Source organism: Cydia strobilella, chromosome 3, assembly GCF_947568885.1.
Source record: "Cydia strobilella chromosome 3, ilCydStro3.1, whole genome shotgun sequence".
Taxonomy (NCBI): domain Eukaryota; kingdom Metazoa; phylum Arthropoda; class Insecta; order Lepidoptera; family Tortricidae; genus Cydia; species Cydia strobilella.
Window position 1 is genome coordinate 22,713,456 of NC_086043.1, and position 21,510 is coordinate 22,734,965.

General features: G+C 36.6%; 2 protein-coding genes across 2 annotated transcripts in view; one reads left to right on the top strand and one right to left on the bottom strand.

Moving 5' to 3' along the window:
• Positions 1-7,868: 7,868 nt before the first annotated feature.
• LOC134756241 (3-oxoacyl-[acyl-carrier-protein] reductase FabG-like) lies at positions 7,869-8,631 on the top strand. The gene has a single exon (XM_063693069.1). It carries the CDS (start codon positions 7,873-7,875, stop codon positions 8,629-8,631), a length of 759 nt encoding a protein of 252 aa, XP_063549139.1. The 5' UTR covers positions 7,869-7,872.
• Positions 8,632-17,525: 8,894 nt separating this feature from the next.
• The window catches only part of LOC134756152 (uncharacterized MFS-type transporter C09D4.1), a 53,019-nt gene continuing 49,034 nt past the window's right edge, over positions 17,526-21,510 (bottom strand). Inside the window, exons 5-8 of the mRNA XM_063692981.1 lie at positions 20,832-21,031; positions 19,223-19,437; positions 18,141-18,246; positions 17,526-17,691 (exon numbers count right to left, since the gene is read on the bottom strand). Coding sequence (XP_063549051.1) covers positions 17,530-17,691; positions 18,141-18,246; positions 19,223-19,437; positions 20,832-21,031 — 683 coding nt within the window. The 3' untranslated portion in view covers positions 17,526-17,529. The remainder of the gene's footprint in view (positions 17,692-18,140; positions 18,247-19,222; positions 19,438-20,831; positions 21,032-21,510) is intronic.

Consider the following 21,510-nt stretch of genomic DNA (forward strand, 5'->3'; position numbering starts at 1 on the left):
ATTTACGGTGGGAATTAAAAAAACATGCGAGACTGACAAGGACAAACAATAACAGCGCTTTCTCTGCTACTCCTACTGAAAGATACATAAGACTATCCCGTTCATTTCCCTCCACCCCTCATGCCGATTCAGTTATACTAGAATGGGTAGTGATTTGGTAGTGATCAAAGAATGTAGAGTGATTAGGGTGGGTCATTTTTAATTTATTTTATTAGGGGGCATAGTTAAAAAACCGGCCAAGTGCGAGTCGGACTCGCGCACGAAGGGCTTCCGTAGCATTACGGAAAAAAAAGCAAAAAAATCACGTTTGTTGTATGGGAGCCCCATTTAAATATTTATATTATTCTGTTTTTAGTATTTGTTGTTATAGCGGCAACAGAAATTCATCATCTGTGAAAATTTCAACTATCACGGTTCATGAGATACAGCCTGGTGACAGACGGACAGACGGACGGACAGACGGACAGCGGAGTCTTAGTAATAGGGTCCCGTTTTTACCCTTTGGGTACGGAACCCTAAAAAAGGTGCCATTTGATAATTAAGGCGCTTCGCGCAGTTTTTGGCGAAGAACTGTTACATTTTAGAGCTTATAACTTCTAAATGAGTCAACCAAAAATTATGAAAAAAATATATATGCATCTTCACTCTATGGACAACAATCGCAACATTTGACTTTTTTCCTGAAATTTGTAGTTTCACTGAAAAAAAAATAACACGACAGGCCGTTTTGCGGCTAACTTTGCTTATAACTTCTAAACGGCTTAATCGATTAAAATTATTATTAAACTAACAAACATGTTTTAACAGGTTCTACAAATGCAACATAGCTTTTCTTAATCAAAAAATATTTTCTTAAGGAATCGAACGTTTTTCCACATTTCATGCGTATGCAGCCTGAACATGGCGTGGCCGGCAGTCGTGTGCCAGCTTTGAGACGAGGAGGCTGTGTCGCTCGTCGCTCCGTGCCTTCCTTGCACTATGTTCGCTTATGCACAAGCAAAGTGCTATAATATCGGAGTTATTGTGTCCAAAGAATAAATAACTGCAGAGCGCTGATTTGGTTGCGACGCGCATTAGCGAGCGCAACACGGTATTTTGCGGTCTATTACAATGAGTGTAATGATAATATCCGTATATATTATACTATAAAATACGTATGTTTGAGAAAACTTCATTTGAAATAAATAAATAAATGTTTTCTAACCGACATATTATAATGTCATTCAAGTTTTACGTTTTGAATAATGTTCCATTCCATCTCGAAACAATAAATAATTGATTTAACATAAGCTACCTATTACCTATTACGTTGTATGTATGAATAGTACCTGTTAAAAACATTGTTTTTGTAGTTTAAAAATAATTTTAATCGATTAAGAACTAGCAAAACGGCCTATCGTATTTTTATTTACGGAAAAACTTACTATTAAGTTTATTGTAGGTTTAGTTAAGTAGTAATTAGTGTTAAATAGTTTAATTGTAGTTATGTCTGTAAATTTTTCATGGGTGATCCTTGCCTGTTAATAAACGTTTTATTATTTTATTATTATTTGTATCTCCTTCTGCATTTCAGTAATTATTTCATTGGGTCAACTTGGTGTATTATGTCTTCTAAATGGGTAAACAAAAAATTATGAAAAAAATATATATGAATCTTCATTTATTGTTCAACAATTATAAAATTAAACTTATTTCCTGATATTTATAGTTTTACCGTAATAAAAATAATAAAACAGGCCATTTTGCGGCTGTCTTTGGTTATTTTTACTAAACGGCTAAATCAATTAAAAGTATTTTTAAACTAACAATAATGTTTTAATAGCTGACGGTCTTTCCACCGCGATACAACCGGCCGACGATTTGTTTTATTAACAATATCATCTAAACTACCATCTGATAAAGTATGAAATGGGATGCGATGACTGAAAAGATTTTTTTACATGTTCATGTGACCAGCTGACGGTCAGCCGAGATACAACCGGCTGACCATTTTTTTAATTCACAATAGCATCTAAACTATCATCTGACACAGTATCAAGCGGGAGGCGATAACAATTTTTTTTGCGTGTTTCGGTGGCTGCCATTTCTCAACCCATCAACGGAGCGGCAGCTGACGTCCACAGGGGTTCATCATACATAGCCGTTAACCACTAAAAAAATAAATGACTGCAAAGCGCTGATTTGGTTGTGGCGCGCTTGTAATAAAAACCGGCCAAGTGCGAGTCGGAGTCGCGTTCCAAGGGTTCCGTATATTACTCAAATTAAACAATTTATTTTTTATGTGAAACGATCAAAAACTAAATAATTAAGTCCGACTCACGCTTGACTGCTCATTTCTAATAAGTTTTCCTGTGATCTATAGGTAAAGATCTATTTTGTGTATTTTTTTCAAAATTTTATACCCAGTAGTTTCGGAGATAAAGGGGGGGAATGCTCATTTTTTGCCTATTTTCGTGAATAACTTCTAAACAATTTAAAAATGCTTGTTGCTAGGCCTATTTAAATAAAGAATATATTGAATTGAATTGACTGTTTATCCTAAAATTATAAAAAATATACATTTGAGATTCTCACAATGAGCTCTTTCATTTGATATGTAACACGATATAGTTTAATTTTTTTTTTTTATTAATTTTCTCTTTTACTCCCCAAAAGTGGCCCCCGTGTTTAAAATTAATTTGTTTACGTTACATGTCCGTCTTTGGGTCACAAACTTACATATATACACCAAATTTCAACTTAATTGGTTCAGTCGTTTCCGAGAAAATAGGCTGTGACAGACGGACAGACAGACAGACAGACGCACGAGTGATCCTATAAGGGTTCCGTTTTTTCCTTTTGAGGTACGGAACCCTAATAATGATGATATTCCCACGTAATGATTGAGAAAACTTCGAACTTCGAAAAATAACACATTTGTAGTAGTTTATGAAGCTAGTAGGTACTTTAATTTTATAAGTTAACTATTAATGGCATTATTTATATTTATTTATTACGGATAAAAAAAAAACTGTATAAAATAAACGCACTGTACGCCTCAATTTAGTACATACCAAGCTTTAGCTATAAATCTTAATCCGTCGATTTGACTTAGGTATTTATTTGTAAGAAACAGATAAAACACAAATTAAATAATTGAGGCTTGTAAAGTATAATGCATAAGGGAATATATTTTTATTATAATGTACGACCTCCACTACACGCATGATCTACTCATACTCAAACAACAAAATATCTGCAAAAGATACACAAATACGAGGTATAGCGCCAAATGCCGCGCGCCTCTGGGCTGTAGGTTATTCTTTGAACCTCGTTCCGCCGCAGTCGCCGCACCGAGACGAAATTCACGTACGATCGCAGTGAGCGGGGTGCGGGTACAGAGACGCTGAGACGCTCAAGGCCAAATCAGCGAGAATCGTCTTAATTAATTAATTTGGAGAGCCGGCAGTAAAGTTTCGAACCAACGTGATACCGCGATGAGATGCACAATGGTTTCCCATAAAAGTGATGCTAAATCCGAATTTTATAGTCTGCCACGGCGGAAATGGCCGAAAGTACAAAAAAGATAGCCACTTCCGGTGCGAAAAAGGGGGGGTCATTTAACCCATCTGATACTGCAATAATAGCTATGGCATCAGTTAGAAATTTACTGGTAGATACAGAAAAGCGAAATCTGCCAGTATGATTCCTGCCGGAAGTGCTTGGCATACGCTCTCAAAGGTGACCATCGGGACCCCTAAATTAACCCATCTGATACCAGCATGAAACCAATTCCAGTCGGTAGATATGAACCTTCTATTCAGGAATATATAAGTCTGCCAGGGCGTTTTCAGCCGAAACACCTTGACATACGAGATTTTGTGGCGCAACATCCGTGGTACCCGTATTTCAGAATTGTACATATTACGGACATTTCAAATACTGCAGGCTTATTAATTTATTACTCTATGCTTATATTTGTATATTATTACGTTATTAATAACATATATTTCAAATTTATTAATATACACAATATAATTTGGGCAATAATTTAATACCTGCTTACGGCTTTGTACTTCTTTGTTTGCCTTATAAAGGTGCTAACAAATTAGCTACCGATATCTTTACAGTTGATAGTACTCGGCTCCTAAAGTATATGTAAGTATGAAACATTATAGGTTTTATGATGTTATTTTGAGAAAATTGGAAAACAAATTTGCTTTGTAAAAAAACTCTGTTAATGAGATAATTAAATGAGACCTCATTGAACAGATTCTAAAACCTCTTTTAAATTTAATATAAAACGTAATTGGCCACTTCACGTTGATAAATCAAATGACACGTTGACAATGACATTTAAGACAAACAAGCAGTTAAATACATGATGATTATTTTTTAGATATAATTATAGTTTATTTATTTTGTTCGGTAAATAAAATAAAAATTATGAGAAAATTTCTTAATTTCTGTTAAAAGTTAATTGTTCTAGTGTAAAGTACCATCTCGTAAAATTTCTGTAGCTAATTTGTTAGCACCTTATATATAAATAATAAAATAATTTTAAATTACAATATCCTTTATTTACCAAAATGAACAAAATTATTATTATTACATACTTATTGTAAACGGGTGTGAAAAGACATGATTTTCAACGTCAAGGACGATTTTTACCAATAATCCAAATATGAGAATTTTACATCATTTTTAGGGTTCCGTACCCAAAGGGTAAAGACGGGACCCTATTACTAAGACTCCGCTGTCCGTCTGTCCGTCCGTTCCGTCTGTCACCAGGCTGTATCTCATGAACCGTGATAGCTAGACAGTTGAAATTTTCACAGATGATGTATTTCTGTTGTTATTTATAAATATTGGGAGTATTATGGGTACTAGGCGAGGATATACATACATACTTATATAGATAAATATATACTTAAATACATAGATAACAACCATGACTCAGGAATAAATATATGTTTTCATCACACAAATATATGCCCTTATCGGAATTCGAACCCAAGACCATCGGCTTTGCAGGCAGTAAGTAGGCCAGACCGGTCGTCAATAGATTAGTTATCTCAATTTGTAGTGTTACACCCTGAATGTTAAACTACGTCATTTTTGCGTCAATGTCAAGAAATGTAGGGGAGAGGTGGGAATGACGGTATACTTAATGTTTCAAGTCCAATAAAACTAAAAATGCTATTCTTTTTAAGTTTTTGTTATTTTTATAATTATCTTTGGTAATCAGTCTTTCATAATCAACACTTACTAGGAACTCTCTAGTGAGATAATTAAATTAAAAATAAATTAAAATGGCCAAAAGTGCCTACTCTCCATCTTGCCCCCCAGGTATGGTAAGATGGGGGAACCCCTACCGGACAAGATAAGAATGATTCATAGAAATATTATATTTAGGGCCTAAACAAAACTTCAATTTTTGGATATTGGGTCCATCGTCTAATACCTTCTCACGAACTGTTTTACTTTTATTTCTTAAGTCGTCTGAGAGACAGAAAATGTGTTTACAGCTAACATGTACCCCATCTTCCCTTTATAACAGCATCCACCGCTTTTTTCTTGGCCTCTAACCACTCTCCTCTATTTGACTTTCTTTTATACTTTTTCACCGTTCTACAAGAGAAGAATAAATAAATTCAAATCCGCAATTCTTCATCAGTTTATCACTTTAAAACTACGGCCGTCAACCCTATCTTGCCCCATGTGCCTAATGAAATTCAAAAGTAAAAAAAAACCGTACTTGAAACCAAACAAGTCCTTAGCTGTTGGCGTGATTGCTGGGCCATAGGAATAAATTAACAGTATATATGTGCTGGTGATAATAAGGAAACAAACGCAAACCAAATAAAACACAAAAACCGGCCAAGTGCGAGTCGCGTTCCGTACCATAATACCATTACGCAAAAAACGGCAAAAAGTCATGTTTGTTGTATGGGAACCCCACTTAAATATTTATTTTATTATGTTTTTAGAATCATTTATGCATCAATTGTGCATTACAGGTAATGAATACAGGTGTTATAAACAATTAGTTATAGTTTGTTGTTATAGCGGCAACAGAAATACATCATCTGTGAAAATGTCATCTGTCTAGCTATCACGGTTGATGAGATACAGGCTGGTGACAGACGGACAGACAGACAGCGGAGTCTTAGTTATAGGGTCCCGTTTTTACCCTTTGGGTACGGAACCCTAGAAATAACAAGGAATATGACAAAAACAGTTTTGTTGCAAATAAATAATTAACGACACCATTTGTCTAGCCGGTCACTGTGCGAACTGATTGCCATGATGGCGACGCATCGTCATGCACTAAAGGGATTCTGATGGTTGGTCAGTCGTGTCGCCATATAAAGCCGCTACCCCGTCTTACTCGTCTTGCCCCTCTCTCCCCTAAATAAGATAGTGATTAGACACACCAAATAGGTGAAAAAACGCCTCAAGCGTAAAAGAAACCACCAAAAATCATTTTATGTCGCATTTCAAGCCTTATTTAGTTATGAATACTAATACCCCCTTATTCGTAAAACTTTACGAGCCTTAATTAGTTAAATTATGTTTTATCCTTTTCTTACAAATACATAAGTCAAAATGACAGACAAAGACAAACGATTCATATAGCTAATTCAATGACTATCCATCATATTAATCACATTATTTAATTTATTTTAACTTAATTTATTATAAATATATGTTATTAATAACGTAATAATATACAAATATAAGCATAGAGTAATAAATTAATAAGCCTGCGGTATTTGAAATGTCCGTAATATTTACAATTCCGAAATACGGGTACCACGGATGTTGCGCCACAAAATCTCGTATGTCAAGGTGTTTCGGCTGAAAACGCCCTGGCAGACTTATATATTCCTGAATAGAAGGTTCATATCTACCGACTGGAATTGGTTTCATGCTGGTATCAGATGGGTTAATTTAGGGGTCCCGATGGTCACCTTTGAGAGCGTATGCCAAGCACTTCTGGCAGGAATCATACTGGCAGATTTCGCTTTTCTGTATCTACCAGTAAATTTCTAACTGATGCCATAGCTATTATTGCAGTATCAGATGGGTTAAATGACCCCCCCTTTTTCGCACCGGAAGTGGCTATCTTTTTTGTACTTTCGGCCAGTTCCGCCGTGGCAGACTATCAAATTCGGACTTAGCATCACTTTTATGGGAAACCATTGTGCATCTCATCGCGGTATCACGTTGGTTCGAAACTTTACTGCCGGCTCTTCTACCATTATTGGAGGATTATTATGCAACTTTTTATTTTTTTTATACTACGTCGGTGGCAAACAAGCATACGGCCCGCCTGATGTTAAGCAGTCTCCATAGCCTATGTACGGCCTGCAACTCCAGAGGAGTTACATGCGCGTTGCCGACCCTAACACTCCTCTCCCTCGAGCTCTGGCAAACCTTACTCACCGGCAGGAACACAACACTATTAGTAGGGTCTAGTGTTATTTGGCTGCGGTTTTCTGTAAGGTGGAGGTACCTGCCCAGTTGGGCTCTGCTCTAGATCTGGAATGACATCCGCTGTCCTGTGCCCTACCACACAAAGCGAGATGTCATTCACAGTGCCCATACCTGTTTGGACGTAGTTTAAGGACATATCCGGGTCCTTTTGGACGTAGTTTAAGGGCATACCCGGGTCCACTGACCGGGTGCTGACATTAAATGATATTTGCAAATTTAAATTAAAATATTAACAAGATAATAGCTGATAGGACAGTTTCAAGTCAAATGCACTTACGAAAAATATGTGATAAAACTGATAAGACTTATGTAATAGGTATAATAAAAAGAGTGCCGTGAGAAGTTGCGCAGTAGTTTTCTATCAGCGTTCCATATTCATTTAATATTAACGCAATGAGTTTCACCGGTAAAGTGGCCATCGTGACTGGTGCTGCCTCCGGGATAGGAGCTGCCACAGCCAAAGCATTGGCCAAAGAAGGCGCCAAAGTGACCCTGGTGGATAAAGACGAAGAAAAACTACAAGAAGTCGCCAAGCAATGCGAACAGCATGGCAACAAAGCTCTCATCATCACAGCAGATATCACTAAAGACGAAGATGTCAGAGCTGTACTGAAAAACACTATCGACAACTATGGTCAGTTAGATGTGCTAGTCAATAATGCAGGAGTTAGCAGGGCATCATCCATTTTAGAAGAAAATCTTATGGAACATTTCGATCTACTTATGAACACCAACCTGCGCTCCATGGTTTATTTGACACACCTCGCTGCTCCATACCTGATCAAGACTAAGGGTAATGTCGTCAATACTTCGAGCGTCGTTGCTCTCTGCGTAATGGAAAGTTATCTGTCGTATTCAGTTACTAAAGCAGGTATAAATCACTTCACGCGCTGCGTTGCTTTGGATCTGGCTCCACATGGAGTTAGAGTGAATGCCGTAGCTCCGGGAAGCACCAAGACGTGTATATTAGAAAATTCAGGGACGCCAAATGCAGACGAGATAATGGAGGCATGGAGGAAAGAACGAACTGCTTTGAAAAAGTTATCAGAGCCTGAAGAGATAGCAGATATAATTATTTTCTTGGCCAGTGATAAAGCTAGAAGCGTTACTGGATCGATTTATGTGTGTGACAATGGGTCACTCGTGGTGTAGCTCAACATAATTGTGCCTAAAGTTTGACTGTTGTGGTTACACACAAGGATAGGTACATATACATATTATAATGGGATGGTTGTGAACTTTTATGACACTAGTTATATTTTTACTATAATATTTCGTCACATTACGTTCGCGGCTACATAACAGGCAAACTCAAATCATATACGTACCTAAATGTCTCAAGTCTTACCTCCTAGATAAAATGTATTTTTTCTTATTGCTACTTTCATATACCTTAAAGGGGTATTTGTATGAAACGAACCTAAGTGACAAAAACTGACTTTCCATTTTGAGTAGCGTCCAGTCTACAAGTTTCAAATACTATGTTAATAATTGTCATAGGCTGTTATCATAACATGAGGGTTTTATACCTACTTACTGTTTTTGACGTATTTAGTTTTTCACGTACGAAGTTGTCATGTTTATATTACATTGTTGTTATTTTGGTGTGTGGTAAATAAAGATGTAAAGAGAAAGTTTCGTATATATCTTTATACTTACATAAACCAAATGGACTGTTAATAACAAGATTTTTATCAATGTGAGTCGGTGGTGTGAATCATGTGAAAGAGGGTGAAGAATCAGGCAAGTGACAACCAGACTACAAAGCCCAAAGCAACACAAGACAAGGAACAAAATGGGTCATAAATGAAAACTTTTGACTGTATGTTAACCACATCAAAGCGATGCCCCTCCGTTAGATTTATTCGATTGAAAAGCAGTCGTCCACTATTGTCTTAAATAAAATAAAAAATAAAAATAAAATAAAATATCGTTTATTTCAGGCTTTCAGCCCATACTACAAGCACATGACGACACAAAATAATAATAAAAGCAAAATAAAAAGAAAACCTGTTGGAAATACCTTTTAGCAATGATAAAAGCTTTATAGCTAATAAGGCCCTGCATTTCATTGCCCTTTGTTTGAGATATATATATGATATTAGATAGATTACCTACGCACGGGACACTTTGCTATCGCAGTTATGACTGCGGGCTTGACCAATTTGTTTTTGGATTGTCACTAAAACGAATTGAGCAAAATGTCAAACGGATGTAATTGAATGTAATATAATACAGCCAAATTAAACATATATACTTATTATTTCACAGTGTGAGCGTGAAAACTATTCACGCTCACTAATCTAAATTGTGCTTTTTGAGATAGCAGAGATACGTCTGACACGGCAGTGCACCTAACCAAAAGCTGGTTTTATTTAAATCCCATAAATTAGCGAAGCCTATTTACAGTTATAACGTTATAAGTTAGGGTATCCAAGTAAAACAAACGCAGTCTATCACCAAATTTTATTAAAACAATAACACACTTAGTGACTATTATTACGACATCAATCTAATTGTAAGTGTAGGTAACATAAATGAGGAATACTGGGTAACATTGATATACAATTTTATCGACCTTTAAGCTTTATTACGTAGCTTAAGGGGCTACCTGAGGTTTTCATCGATTTTTGACAAGTTTTGAATCGTATCTCCTACTTTTGCACTACGTATAGAATTATAAGACAAGCAGCTATCGGTTCTTCAATCTTTTATCTCCATTTTTGTCTACCGGATTGTGAAAAAAATGAATACTTATTTATTTATGATTGTTTCAAACATTGTCTAAAAAAACACTTTTTTCGTATCTCGATTGCTGTGAAAGATCTTACTTATACGAAATCTACATATTTGGGTTCGTCTTAGACGTTTCTAAAAATTTGTCTAAGGTTTTAATTTTAAACTAATTAACACAAAAGTTATGGCCAGAAAACCAGTTTTTTGGCCTAAAATTGTTCAACTTTGATGTCAAATATTTCGAAAACAATGAACTTTGAAGTAAATATGGGATACTATATTGCTAAAATCCGTTGCTGTTAATATGATAAGCTACAAAAAACATTAGAAAATTAAGGGATTCAAATCGAAGGTCATTGGGGCATGGGATCCCCTTAATGCTGTAGTAGTTAACCGCATTGAAATTCTTGTGAAAATTAAAATGGTACCTTTGGCAGCGATTTTGATGGCCTCCGTTTTTATCGTCGTAATAGTTTGAGCCTTAGCACAAACTCTTCCTGACAAACTCTTCCTCGGAAATACATATTACATATTCCTTTTTTTTTATAGAAATATTGACTCATGCCACTTCATAAATTTAATAAAATCGTATATATTATAATAATATAAGGTTTATGTAATTATTGTCTTATTTCACATTTAAAATCGAATGTCTACATTTTTTTTTGGTTTATTTATAATGCGTAGGTACCAATAATTGTGTATATAGTTTTGATGTATTAGGCATTAACTATAAACTAGGTATATTATTTAATTATATATTCCGCTTTATATTTATAATTAATAATACCATTCTCCAAAATCGTTTTCGCTACAATAAATATATAAGGTACTCGTACCTACATTATTTTTGATAAATAGCATAGGGAAGTAATTACATCAATTACACCAATATTAATTAAATTGGGTACCTACAAAATGTACAGTATTTTCTAGGAAACGCGCTTTCTACGTTTTACTCTACACTCATAAAAAATCGCAACTTAATAAATGGCGGTATGTTGGCGCACAGGTTCGCTAAGTGTAGCACGGAGGTCAAAATTACTTTATTCCGAGCGTATTGCCAATGTTTTTACACTGGCGGCCTGTGGGCTAATTTTAAGCAGAAGTCCTTTGACTCTCTGAGGGTCCAGTATAACAACATTTTCAGGGCCCTGGTGAGGCTCCCGCGATACTGTAGTGCCTCTGGCATATTTGCGGACGCGCACGTAGAGGATTTTTATGCCATTATGCGGAAAAATATAGCATCAGTGGTACACCGTATACGTGGGAGCTCCAACGGGATCCTGAAAATGATAGCCAACAAGTTAGATTCGGTTGTTTTGGGACGGTATATCGAATTGCATGTTCACAAACATGCAGTTCGATAGAGCGGCCACAATAATTTGTAATTTATTAGTGTGTAGTTTCATGTGTGTAATTTAGTGTAGGTACTGTTCTGTAACATAACATAGCCTGTAAGTTAATACTAACAACTACGGACTGTAACTGTCTGAAAATAAATTATTTTTATTTTATTTAATAACTTATACTAAAACATTTTACCCATATTTAAAAATAATAATCGTTATTTAAAATAATTAGGTCGCTAAAAATCACAAGATATAAAAAAATAACTTAAATAGTAATAATAATAATATACATTTCAGTGGAAGACCCTCATTAGCGCATTCACTACCGGCGCGTGCTTCGAGCTACGTTCGTAGTCGATAATATGATTTTTCACCTCAGCAGCTCGAACAAGCCTACTTTCGTCACTCCCTGGAGCGAGGAAAGTGCGACTTTCCTTACTCCAGGGAGTGAAGAAAGTGCGACTTTCCTCACTAGTAACAGTAACAAAGTACCTTTTTAATTTAGGGAAGGCCATGAACTGCCACCTCATACTATTATTACATTTTTTCTATTCGAAATACATTTTACCCTTTAATATGTTCTCACTACTGAGGTGAAAAATTATGTGTGCAACACGAGAGCAAAGTTATTTTACATCTCAAAATAAACACTCGCAAGAAAACCAACTTTCCTTTCTTGTTGCACAAATAACTAATTCCGCTTTGTAGCAAAAAGCGCCTACGAACAGAGAACCCGCCTAGAGGATCGATGGCAATGAATGTTTTAATAGACGACAAAAATATCTAGAAGCGATTAATTGGTGCAATTCAGCAGCTGACTGTATTAGTCCTACTTACCCACATGCAGGGTACCTATGTTTTTATCCAAATATAAAAAAACCGGCCAAATGCGAGTCGGACTCGCGCACCGAGGGTTCCGTACTTTTAAGTATTTGTTGTTATAGCGGCAACAGAAATACATCATCTGTGAAAATTTCAACTGTCTAGCTATCACGGTTCATGAGATACAGCTTGGTGACAGAGGGACAGATGGACAGACAGACGGACAGACGGACAGCGGAGTCTTAGTAATAGGGTCCCGTTTTTACCCTTTGGGTACGGAATCCTAAAAATGACAGTTATACTGTCCCAATTTATCCGATAGATCTGTAATTTGTAGTACACAAACTGAGATTATTGGGTAATAGGTAGTACATACATTGGCTAATTAGTACAGTCACAGATTATATAATACTATACTAGGTACAGTCAAGTGTAAAAATATGGGTGCACAATATGTCCCATAGCTCTTATGTCAGCGAGTGCCAACTGTATATGGGACATATTTTTGAATAAGTTGTTATATTTTTATACTTGACACGATCAGATAATCCCAGAATATTTAGGTAAAATTCTTATCTTTATCACTTGACTTGATTGTAAGAACAATGAAACAATAGCCATTGTATATATTAAATGAGGCTTATATGCTTTCCGCTTTTAATACACTGCTTCAAAACCATATTTTTTCTCTCTTACTACGCTAAAAACATATTAACTAAACTAACACCAAAATCACAAGATATTGGAAACAGCCTGTAATACATATTAAATCACATTTACATTTGGGTCTAACGCGAATTTATTTTGTTGCCATTATTTACCGACGTTTCGACACGTTAACAGCCTGTAATAGGCAGACAACTACTCTCTTATATTAAATATTAGGCCTTTTAGGCCGATATATTATTTATAAGTAGATACAGGACCCTAAAATAAAATAGGCATAGGTATTGGTAACCATTTAGTAGGGTCAAATACTGGTAAAATGTGGTTGGTCTTCACATTGAAGACTTTACACATTGATTAGTGTTTATTGCGAGTTCATACATTTCATACTTATTTATTTATCGTATGGCATATCTTTAAATGTCACTGCATTATGAAATTAAAATTTAAAACTAGAATTCTTAAAATAATCCACGGCTTTCCCAGTCAAGGTCTTGAGCTCTTCAATGTTGCCACCGTATTAGGTGCAACATTGAAGATTGAATACTAATTAATATGTAAATACTAAATAGGCTCCAATGTGAAGGCCAGCTACACTTACCCCACAGCTACTCTTATCCATATCGACTTTTTTACTTTATATGGGAACCATTTTTAATCAACCATTTTTGAATAGTCTGTGTAATTGCTACAACTCCACATTACACTGATATACAGTTAGTTTTAGGAAGTGAACTGACAGTAGTTAAAAAAAATCTTAATTCCCTCCCTGGATCTATTAGGGCAATGATACACGTAACTGTCACAGCCGCATTTATCAATCGCCTTAAAAAAGCGTCTAATTTGGCATAGCTAATATAACTAAACTTATTGAGCTACCCAATTCAACCTATTAGGTAAACCTTTGTTAGACTTTCTAAGATTTTTTGTCATTTTTCGTTTTCATCAAAATTTGCAACCTTTGGCAACAAATCACATTGTTTTTACTTGTCTTTTAAAACAACAAATCTAAATAGTATAAATGCTTAATGCATGGATATTACATGTTTTTACAATAACAAAAAAGAAACATATTATTTACATTTTGTTCTTAGGTCATCCAGGTCCGTATCCTACGGTACCTCTATTTTTTTTGTGAGCTGTCGATTAATACCTTTTTACAATTATAATTAAAATAAGAATATTACTACTTTAATCACTATTTATAACATAAATCACCCCTTTCGGGACCGTATTTCATTTTCGGCGGTTGCTACGCAATAACCTATCTTCCCCATTGTCTGGCCTTATATTATTTAATCTTAAATACATGTTAATTCTATAATAAAATAGTTATTACATTTAAATAACTACAGACATCGAGAAACTTTATTAAATGGGTCAAAATTATTTTCGTTATCTTGTTTTTAGACCCCAAAAAATGTGACGGAGTGGTTTTTTGTGTGGTGTGGAATTTAGTTTTATTTTTTTCAAGTGAATTCTAATCTACAGCTAGAAAGACATGCAATAGCACTCAACTTTATTTATTTATTTGATAAAAGACAAAAATAGAAGCGTGACAGAGTGGTCAGAAAAAAGACAACGATAAGAATTTTGCTACCCAGCTACCAACGCGATACATTTAATTTTAAAAACGTTTCGGCAAAATACTTCCTTTGGTCGCGGTCACACCTTTTATTGTCACTTATTACGACGTATCGATTTACTAGTCTATGAATACATTAAAATGCACAAACTCTATAAAGTAGGTACCTTAAGTTAATGTAAAAAACATTGTAATTTCAAAAACTAAAAACGTGGAACTACAAACATTGATCACAATTATAAATATTATAATTTCTTGAAAAAAATCCACAATAAAAGTTAACATTTTCAAGTAGGTATATTTACGGATTAACCCATCATTCGAAATTACCCTAAACAACCAACTTGTGTCTACTTAGATTTTTAAAGAATATATTAAATATTGACAAATATGTTTATTTTTTGTATACTTTCCTGAAAAAAAAAAACGGTACCTAAATGCATATTATAAAAAAATGTAGTAGATTTAATGTATAGGTAGGTATAATCATTTTATAATGCTAAGTCTAAATACTTGAATTTGTATAAATGCATATCAAGATGAATCCCTAGCGTTGCTGTGTAAGTAGGCACACGCTAATATTACACGATATTATATATTTTTTTTAATTTTGCTTAATTCAACAGGTGCAAATATTCAAAGGTGTGAATAAAAAACACTGAATAAACTTCTGGAGTCCATATAAAAAAAAAGATTTCCAAAGTTTGCGATAGGCCCGCCAAACATTTTTATTCCCCAGTTGCACATTCGTGTACATTTACAAATTGCCATTTAAATTTAACTGAGTTTTTAAATTTATATTTTGAATTCTGTTAAATTATCTCTCTAAATAAATTAACAAATTTATAAAACACACACATATTTAGAAAGACCCCACATTAGCGTGTCCCGAGAGTCCCGAGCGTCGGCTTTTAGCACAGAATAAGTAATAGTATTATACAGAACGGCCACGCACCGCCTCGCCCCGACTCAAAGTACCTCGGCCCGCGACTGAAATCTGGCGGACTTCTGGCGTGCTCTCAGTACTATTTTTAAGCAACTTACACTATGAAGCATGACGCGTGTACGGACGTGCCGTTCACACATAGAAACGCGAGTGATTTTTGACGTATAGCTTGTCCGCCCTTTGCTTCTAGTCTGCTCCATGGCTGCTGATCGACGCAACGTTGGCGCAACTGCGCAGCGACGCCATTTTCCATAGCGCTGATTAGACGAAACCGCTCAAAACGCGTTAGTGTAGGGTGTCTTAACAATTTTCTTAAAACCAACCCTGTCAAAAGCATACACTCCTGCAATCTGCATATCGGAACCAACAAACGATAATTTACTAAAGAACCACTCAATATTCATTACAAAATAAACCTTTTTTCCACCAACAAATAGCTTACATCCGCTCAGCAGTTTATCACAAAGCAAGATAACAGAATCAGAAAGTGTCCAGCGAAGGGGTTGTGGGCATAGACATAGTATATACAAGTAGTTATAGACGCGCCACCTAGCGACCGGGGATAAGAGAAAGAATATTCATATAAAATTTGGGCAGCATAGGATTTTTTCTCTTTCACTCATATAAATTTCGGTATTTCGCCATCGGCTCCTACCTATGATGCCACCCGGTCGGTGATAAGGACAAAGCATGGCACTATTTTCTCTTTCCTCTTATATGAATCGCAATAAGACTTTTTTTCTCTATCAAAGAGTGTCAGGCCCTTGGTTGTGGGTGAATCAACTTTTATGTGCACCTGTTTTCCATGGTTGTGAGGCCTGGGTCACACTTAAACAATAGCCAAACCGTTTCTTGTTATTTTAGGATCATTGTAGGCTACAAATCTAAGAAGTAAACAATCTTTGCATCTAATATTCGCTGCCTCAATGAAAGCAATAAGTTGATTGACTCAATAACTTAAAACTTAAAAAAATAATAAAGCCTTTAACACGGACCGCATCCCCATTTAAAATAAAACCCTATTATCATGCACATACGGTTTACTTCTTCTGTTCACCGCAGGGACCGGCCCGCTATCCCTTATCGGGGTTTTATAAGGGTATTGCATAAGGCTTAACTCACCATACCCTTTGCCAGACGAAACCCTTTGTTTTGCTTTTAAAAACCCTTATATAAAGCTACCACATTTGAGTAATCGGTAGCCCAAATACCCTTACAAAACCCTTATCATCCGCTTACCAACACCTTGCATTTAGCCTTATAAAGGGCTTCCCTTTTAGCATATATACGTGCTAATTTAAGTCGTCTACCTTGTTCATAAAGCACACATTACTTCGAATCCGAGCGATCGTCGGCGGCGACGGCGGCGTTCTTTGACTAGGCACGTATTTTCTTTCCTTTTCATACACTACAGTAGATATACACCAATCCTGTCTCTTTCACGCAAAGGGAAACCTTTATAAAAAGCGCTTAAAGATAAGGGTAACCCTTATTAAGGGCTAGCCTTATTTTTGGTTAGCTTTTCGGTAAGGGTTAGTCAAAGGTAGGGGTATGAATGGGCTTGCAGTTCAATAGGGAAAGTCTTTCAATGTGTTAGCCGTGTTCAAGTGTCGCCCATTGAAGGGGTTTTATCGCGGAAAGGGTTGTCCGGTCCCTAGTTCACCGGCCTGCCGTCTCAGATCCCAGCTGATGGCTGCCGTGACGGCTGCGCCTAGAGCGAAAAGTCCGCAGAGAGTGAGGTTGAAAAGTCGGAAACTTATTTAAAATAAAACCCTATCGTCATAGCCATAGGGTCTACTTCTTCTGTTCAGCGGCCTGCCGTCTCAGATCTGAGCTGATGGCTGCCGTGATGGATGCGCCTAGAGCGAGAAGTCCGCAAAGAGTGAGGTTGAAAATGTCAGAAACTTATTTAAAATAAAACCCTATTGTCATAGCCATACGGTCTACTTCTTCTGTTCAGCGGCCTGCCGTCTCAGATCCGAGCTAATGGCAGCTGTGATGGCCGTGCCCAGGGCCAGCAGTCCGCAAAGGGTGAGGTTGGACCAGCGGGTGTCGGTGACCTTTAGCATCCATTCGTAGAGGAGGGTCAGGACGATGCCGAATAGCTGGAAATATCAAAATGTTAGGTTATTAATTCAGACCATTTAATAATTGAGATCCAAGTTGTTAGAACCAAAGCGTTATTGTATGTTGTGTATGTAATAGACAAGAAAAGAACGTGCCTTTTAGTTTATCAACCTAAACCGGTGGCATTGTGGATAGGTAGGTAAATCTACTTTTAATAACTAGAGTTACTGCATAATATACGGATCCGTACAAAATCATCGAGAGCACATGTTAAATTAAAAAGACAAACTTGTTTTATACTAAACGCTTACGCAATTACTTAATAAATAATATGAAGATCACAATGTAGATACATTCAGCACCTAGCATAATAGCTTTAGAAAAAGAGATTGCAGACTTGAATAACTTTGAACTATACGTACATATAAATAAATACTCAACCCAGGTACAAAGTATTAGAAAAACATATATGTAGGCAAGTAGGTACCTGAACAGCAGCGTTGAGAATCCCAGACGTGGTCCCTTCAGGCTCAGGGTACGTGATTTCCGAGGCGAACTCAAACCCAACCGGCAGATACCCGTTCATGAAGAATCTGGAATCAAAACAAATTGTGTTTATTTGTGTAATTTATTGCTACATTTTCTTGGGCAGAGGTTCCGGGCCATATTCCAATTTTTTGGTCGGTAGTACGATCTTTACTCAAATAAAACCGGCCAAGTGCGAGTCGGACTCGCGTTCCAAGGGTTCCGTACATTACACAATTTTTAACAATGTATTTTTTTATGTTAAACGTGAGTAACATGTCTTTAAAAAACCCGTTGGGGTCGGATTAAAAATATAAGTAATGAAGTCCTTTTCTAATAGGTTTTCCTGTCATCTACAGGTAAAGAACTATTTTGTGTATTTTTCACATTTTAGACCCAGTAGTTTCGGAGATAAAGGGGGGGGGGATAATGGTCAATTTTTGACTATTTTCTTGAATACCTTTTAAACTGATTATTCAAAAATTACAAAAAATATATATTTGAGATTCCCACAATGAGCTCTTTCATTTGATATGGAACACGATATAGTTTGGAAAACTTTATTTTTTAATTTTCTCATTTACCCCCCAATAGTGAACAGGGGGGTTTAAAATTCATTTGTTTACGTTACATGTCCATCTTTGGGTCATAAACTTACATATGTGTACCAAATTTCAACTTAATTGGTCCAGTAGTTTCGGAGAAAATTGGCTGTGACAGACGGACAGACAGACAGACGCACGAGTGATCCTATAAGGGTTCCGTTTTTTCCTTTTGAGGTACGGAACCCTAAAAACTACAGTAAAGCCCACTTAAGAAGATTGAAACAGATGAATAATAATAAGTTGCAGGGCCCAGTGTAAAATCGCATATTACGCGCGAAATTATATTGGATGTGATCGTTTTAAGCCGGTTCTAAATACTGTAAGACACAGAAATTCAACTTTTTCTTTAATAGGAGGCAAACGAGGCCCATGGAAACTTGGGATACTATTAATTTTAAGATAGGAGTACGCTCTTTTCTTGAAGGTTTGCTAGACTCACCCAAGTATGATAGCGCTAAAGTACACCACAGAGATCTGCCCGCAGTCGAGCGTGAACGTGAATATGATCATTCCGACTACAGATGCTGCATACAGCGCTAAGGTTGTCTCCTTGAACTTGTGTGTCTTGTCGAGGATGAAGCCGCAGATGACGGAGCCGAGCATGCCGGCGACGACGATCATGAGGCCGATGCGGCCGACGTCTTCGTTGGCACCCTGGAACGCATTAGTTATATGTTCATCAATGACAAAATTATGTTTTTCTTCTCCTCAAAAGAAGATCATTTTAGATTTTAGATTTTGGTAAGTAAGTAAATTACTTCAACACTGCATATTTGTTTTTGCTCGACATACCTACACAGCTGAAAACTCACTTATGAAAATTTGTGAAAAGATATAAACCTGGAGCGGTATTCGACATGCGTTAAGTGACGTTTCGTGTTGAACTTCAGTTGAATGGAAGAAATCGTGTGTTGTCGAATAGATAAATTTGACATTAGCAATCCACAGTTAGGTGACAACGAAACCAAACCGAACCACGCAGAGTTCAGAGCCATTTTAAACCGTATAGTAGTAAGAAAACAAAGTTGATTTTTGTTGCATAATTTTTTCAATGAATGAGTTTTGGTTGTACCAAATGATACTATCCACAGTTGATGAACAAATGATTCATTCCACTGTTGAACTGATGTTGAAGCCGAAACTGACAGTTGCGCATCTCGAATAGGGCCCCAGGATGTATATATAAACTTCTTCTTTATCATTGTATTGTTTTTTAAGGTTCCGTACCCAAAGGGTAAAAATGTGACCCTATATTACAATTTTGATGGAGGGTTTGAGTGGAGGTTTGACCTGCAGTGAATGTGGCCGTACAATTGCTGCTAAAATCGGTTATGTCAGCCACCTGAGAGCTCACGAACGTCGCTCTCAATAATCAGTACTAAACAGTCGCCGTGGTCGAAACCGGCCAAGACAATGATGCTGAGTGGCCTAACTATAACTATATCAGTCACCCCAGTCAGCCGCCCCAGTTAGTCAGTCAGTGGGGCGACATATTCGTTCACTCGAAAAAGCCCTTTAATAAAGATTAAAAAAAAAAAAAAAAATAGTCAGTCAGTATAGTTATATACCTAGTATTTACTGGGAAGAATTTAAGCACAATTTCATTTAGCAGGGTCGATATATCAAAGAACACGCCAACATTGAGTCCATAAGAGACACGCCACAGGTTACAATTGCGGTTGGTAAACAATTACTTACGATTATTTAAAGTCATAAGCAATTTACAACTTACAACTATGGGTGAGGCCATTGGAGAAAATTGTAGTTGTTATTTACTGATGAAAAATTGTTTGTGATGTGACCATCATACTTACTGGGAAGAATTTAAGCACAACTTCATTGAGCAGGGTTGATATAGCGTAGAACACGCCAACATTGAGTCCAAAAGAGACAAGCAGGAGGTTATAATTGCGGTTGGTAAACAATTACTTACGATTATTAAAGTCATATGCATTTTACAACTTACAACTATGGGTGAGGCCATTGGAGAAGATTGTAGTTGTTATTTGCTGATGAAAAATTGTTTGTGATGTGACCATCATACTTACTGGGAAGAATTTAAGCACAACTTCATTGAGCAGGGTTGATATAGCGTAGAACACGCCAACATTGAGTCCATAAGAGATCAGCAGCAGGTTATAATTGCGGTTGGTGAACAGTTTCTTAACGGAGTGGAAGAAGTTCGAGTCCAGACTGGCGCCAAGGTCGGCGGCGGCTGAGGGGGGTGTTGCTGGGGCTCGTTTGAAGACTGAAATGAGAAAAAATGAAAAGTTTGTTGTAATTCTTTATTTATCATAAGGGCCGTCCACACTCGTGCGCGAATCGCGGCGCGAAGCCGCGAATGCAAGTGTGGAGTCTAGTTCGCTAATCAGCCAAATCGACTCCACACTTGCGTTCGCGGCTTCGCGCCGCGTAGTCTGGAGCGGGCTATAAGGCTATGTGATTAAGACTGTCTATAATTCTTTTTCGTCGCTTTTAACTCTTACGTTTATACACATAACTCAACTTGCAGAAAGTTGGTAGAGAAGAGTGAAGCTCTTCCTTTCTGACTGTGTCTGACCAAAGAGAATTAAGTAGACATAAAGTGCTCACTCCATACATCAGTTTTGTTACCAAAGAGATTATTATTTTCGTAGTCGAGCGTCAAGTAGGGGAATTATCAGTCCTGCTACTCGAAACTAGATGTCACTTGTATTATAAGCAGATACTGCATATAATATACTTAGA

Excerpts from the sequence above, each read along its gene's own strand:
- LOC134756241 (XM_063693069.1), top strand. The coding sequence starts at position 7,873 with ATGAGTTTCACCGGTAAAGTGGCCATCGTGACTGGTGCTGCCTCCGGG.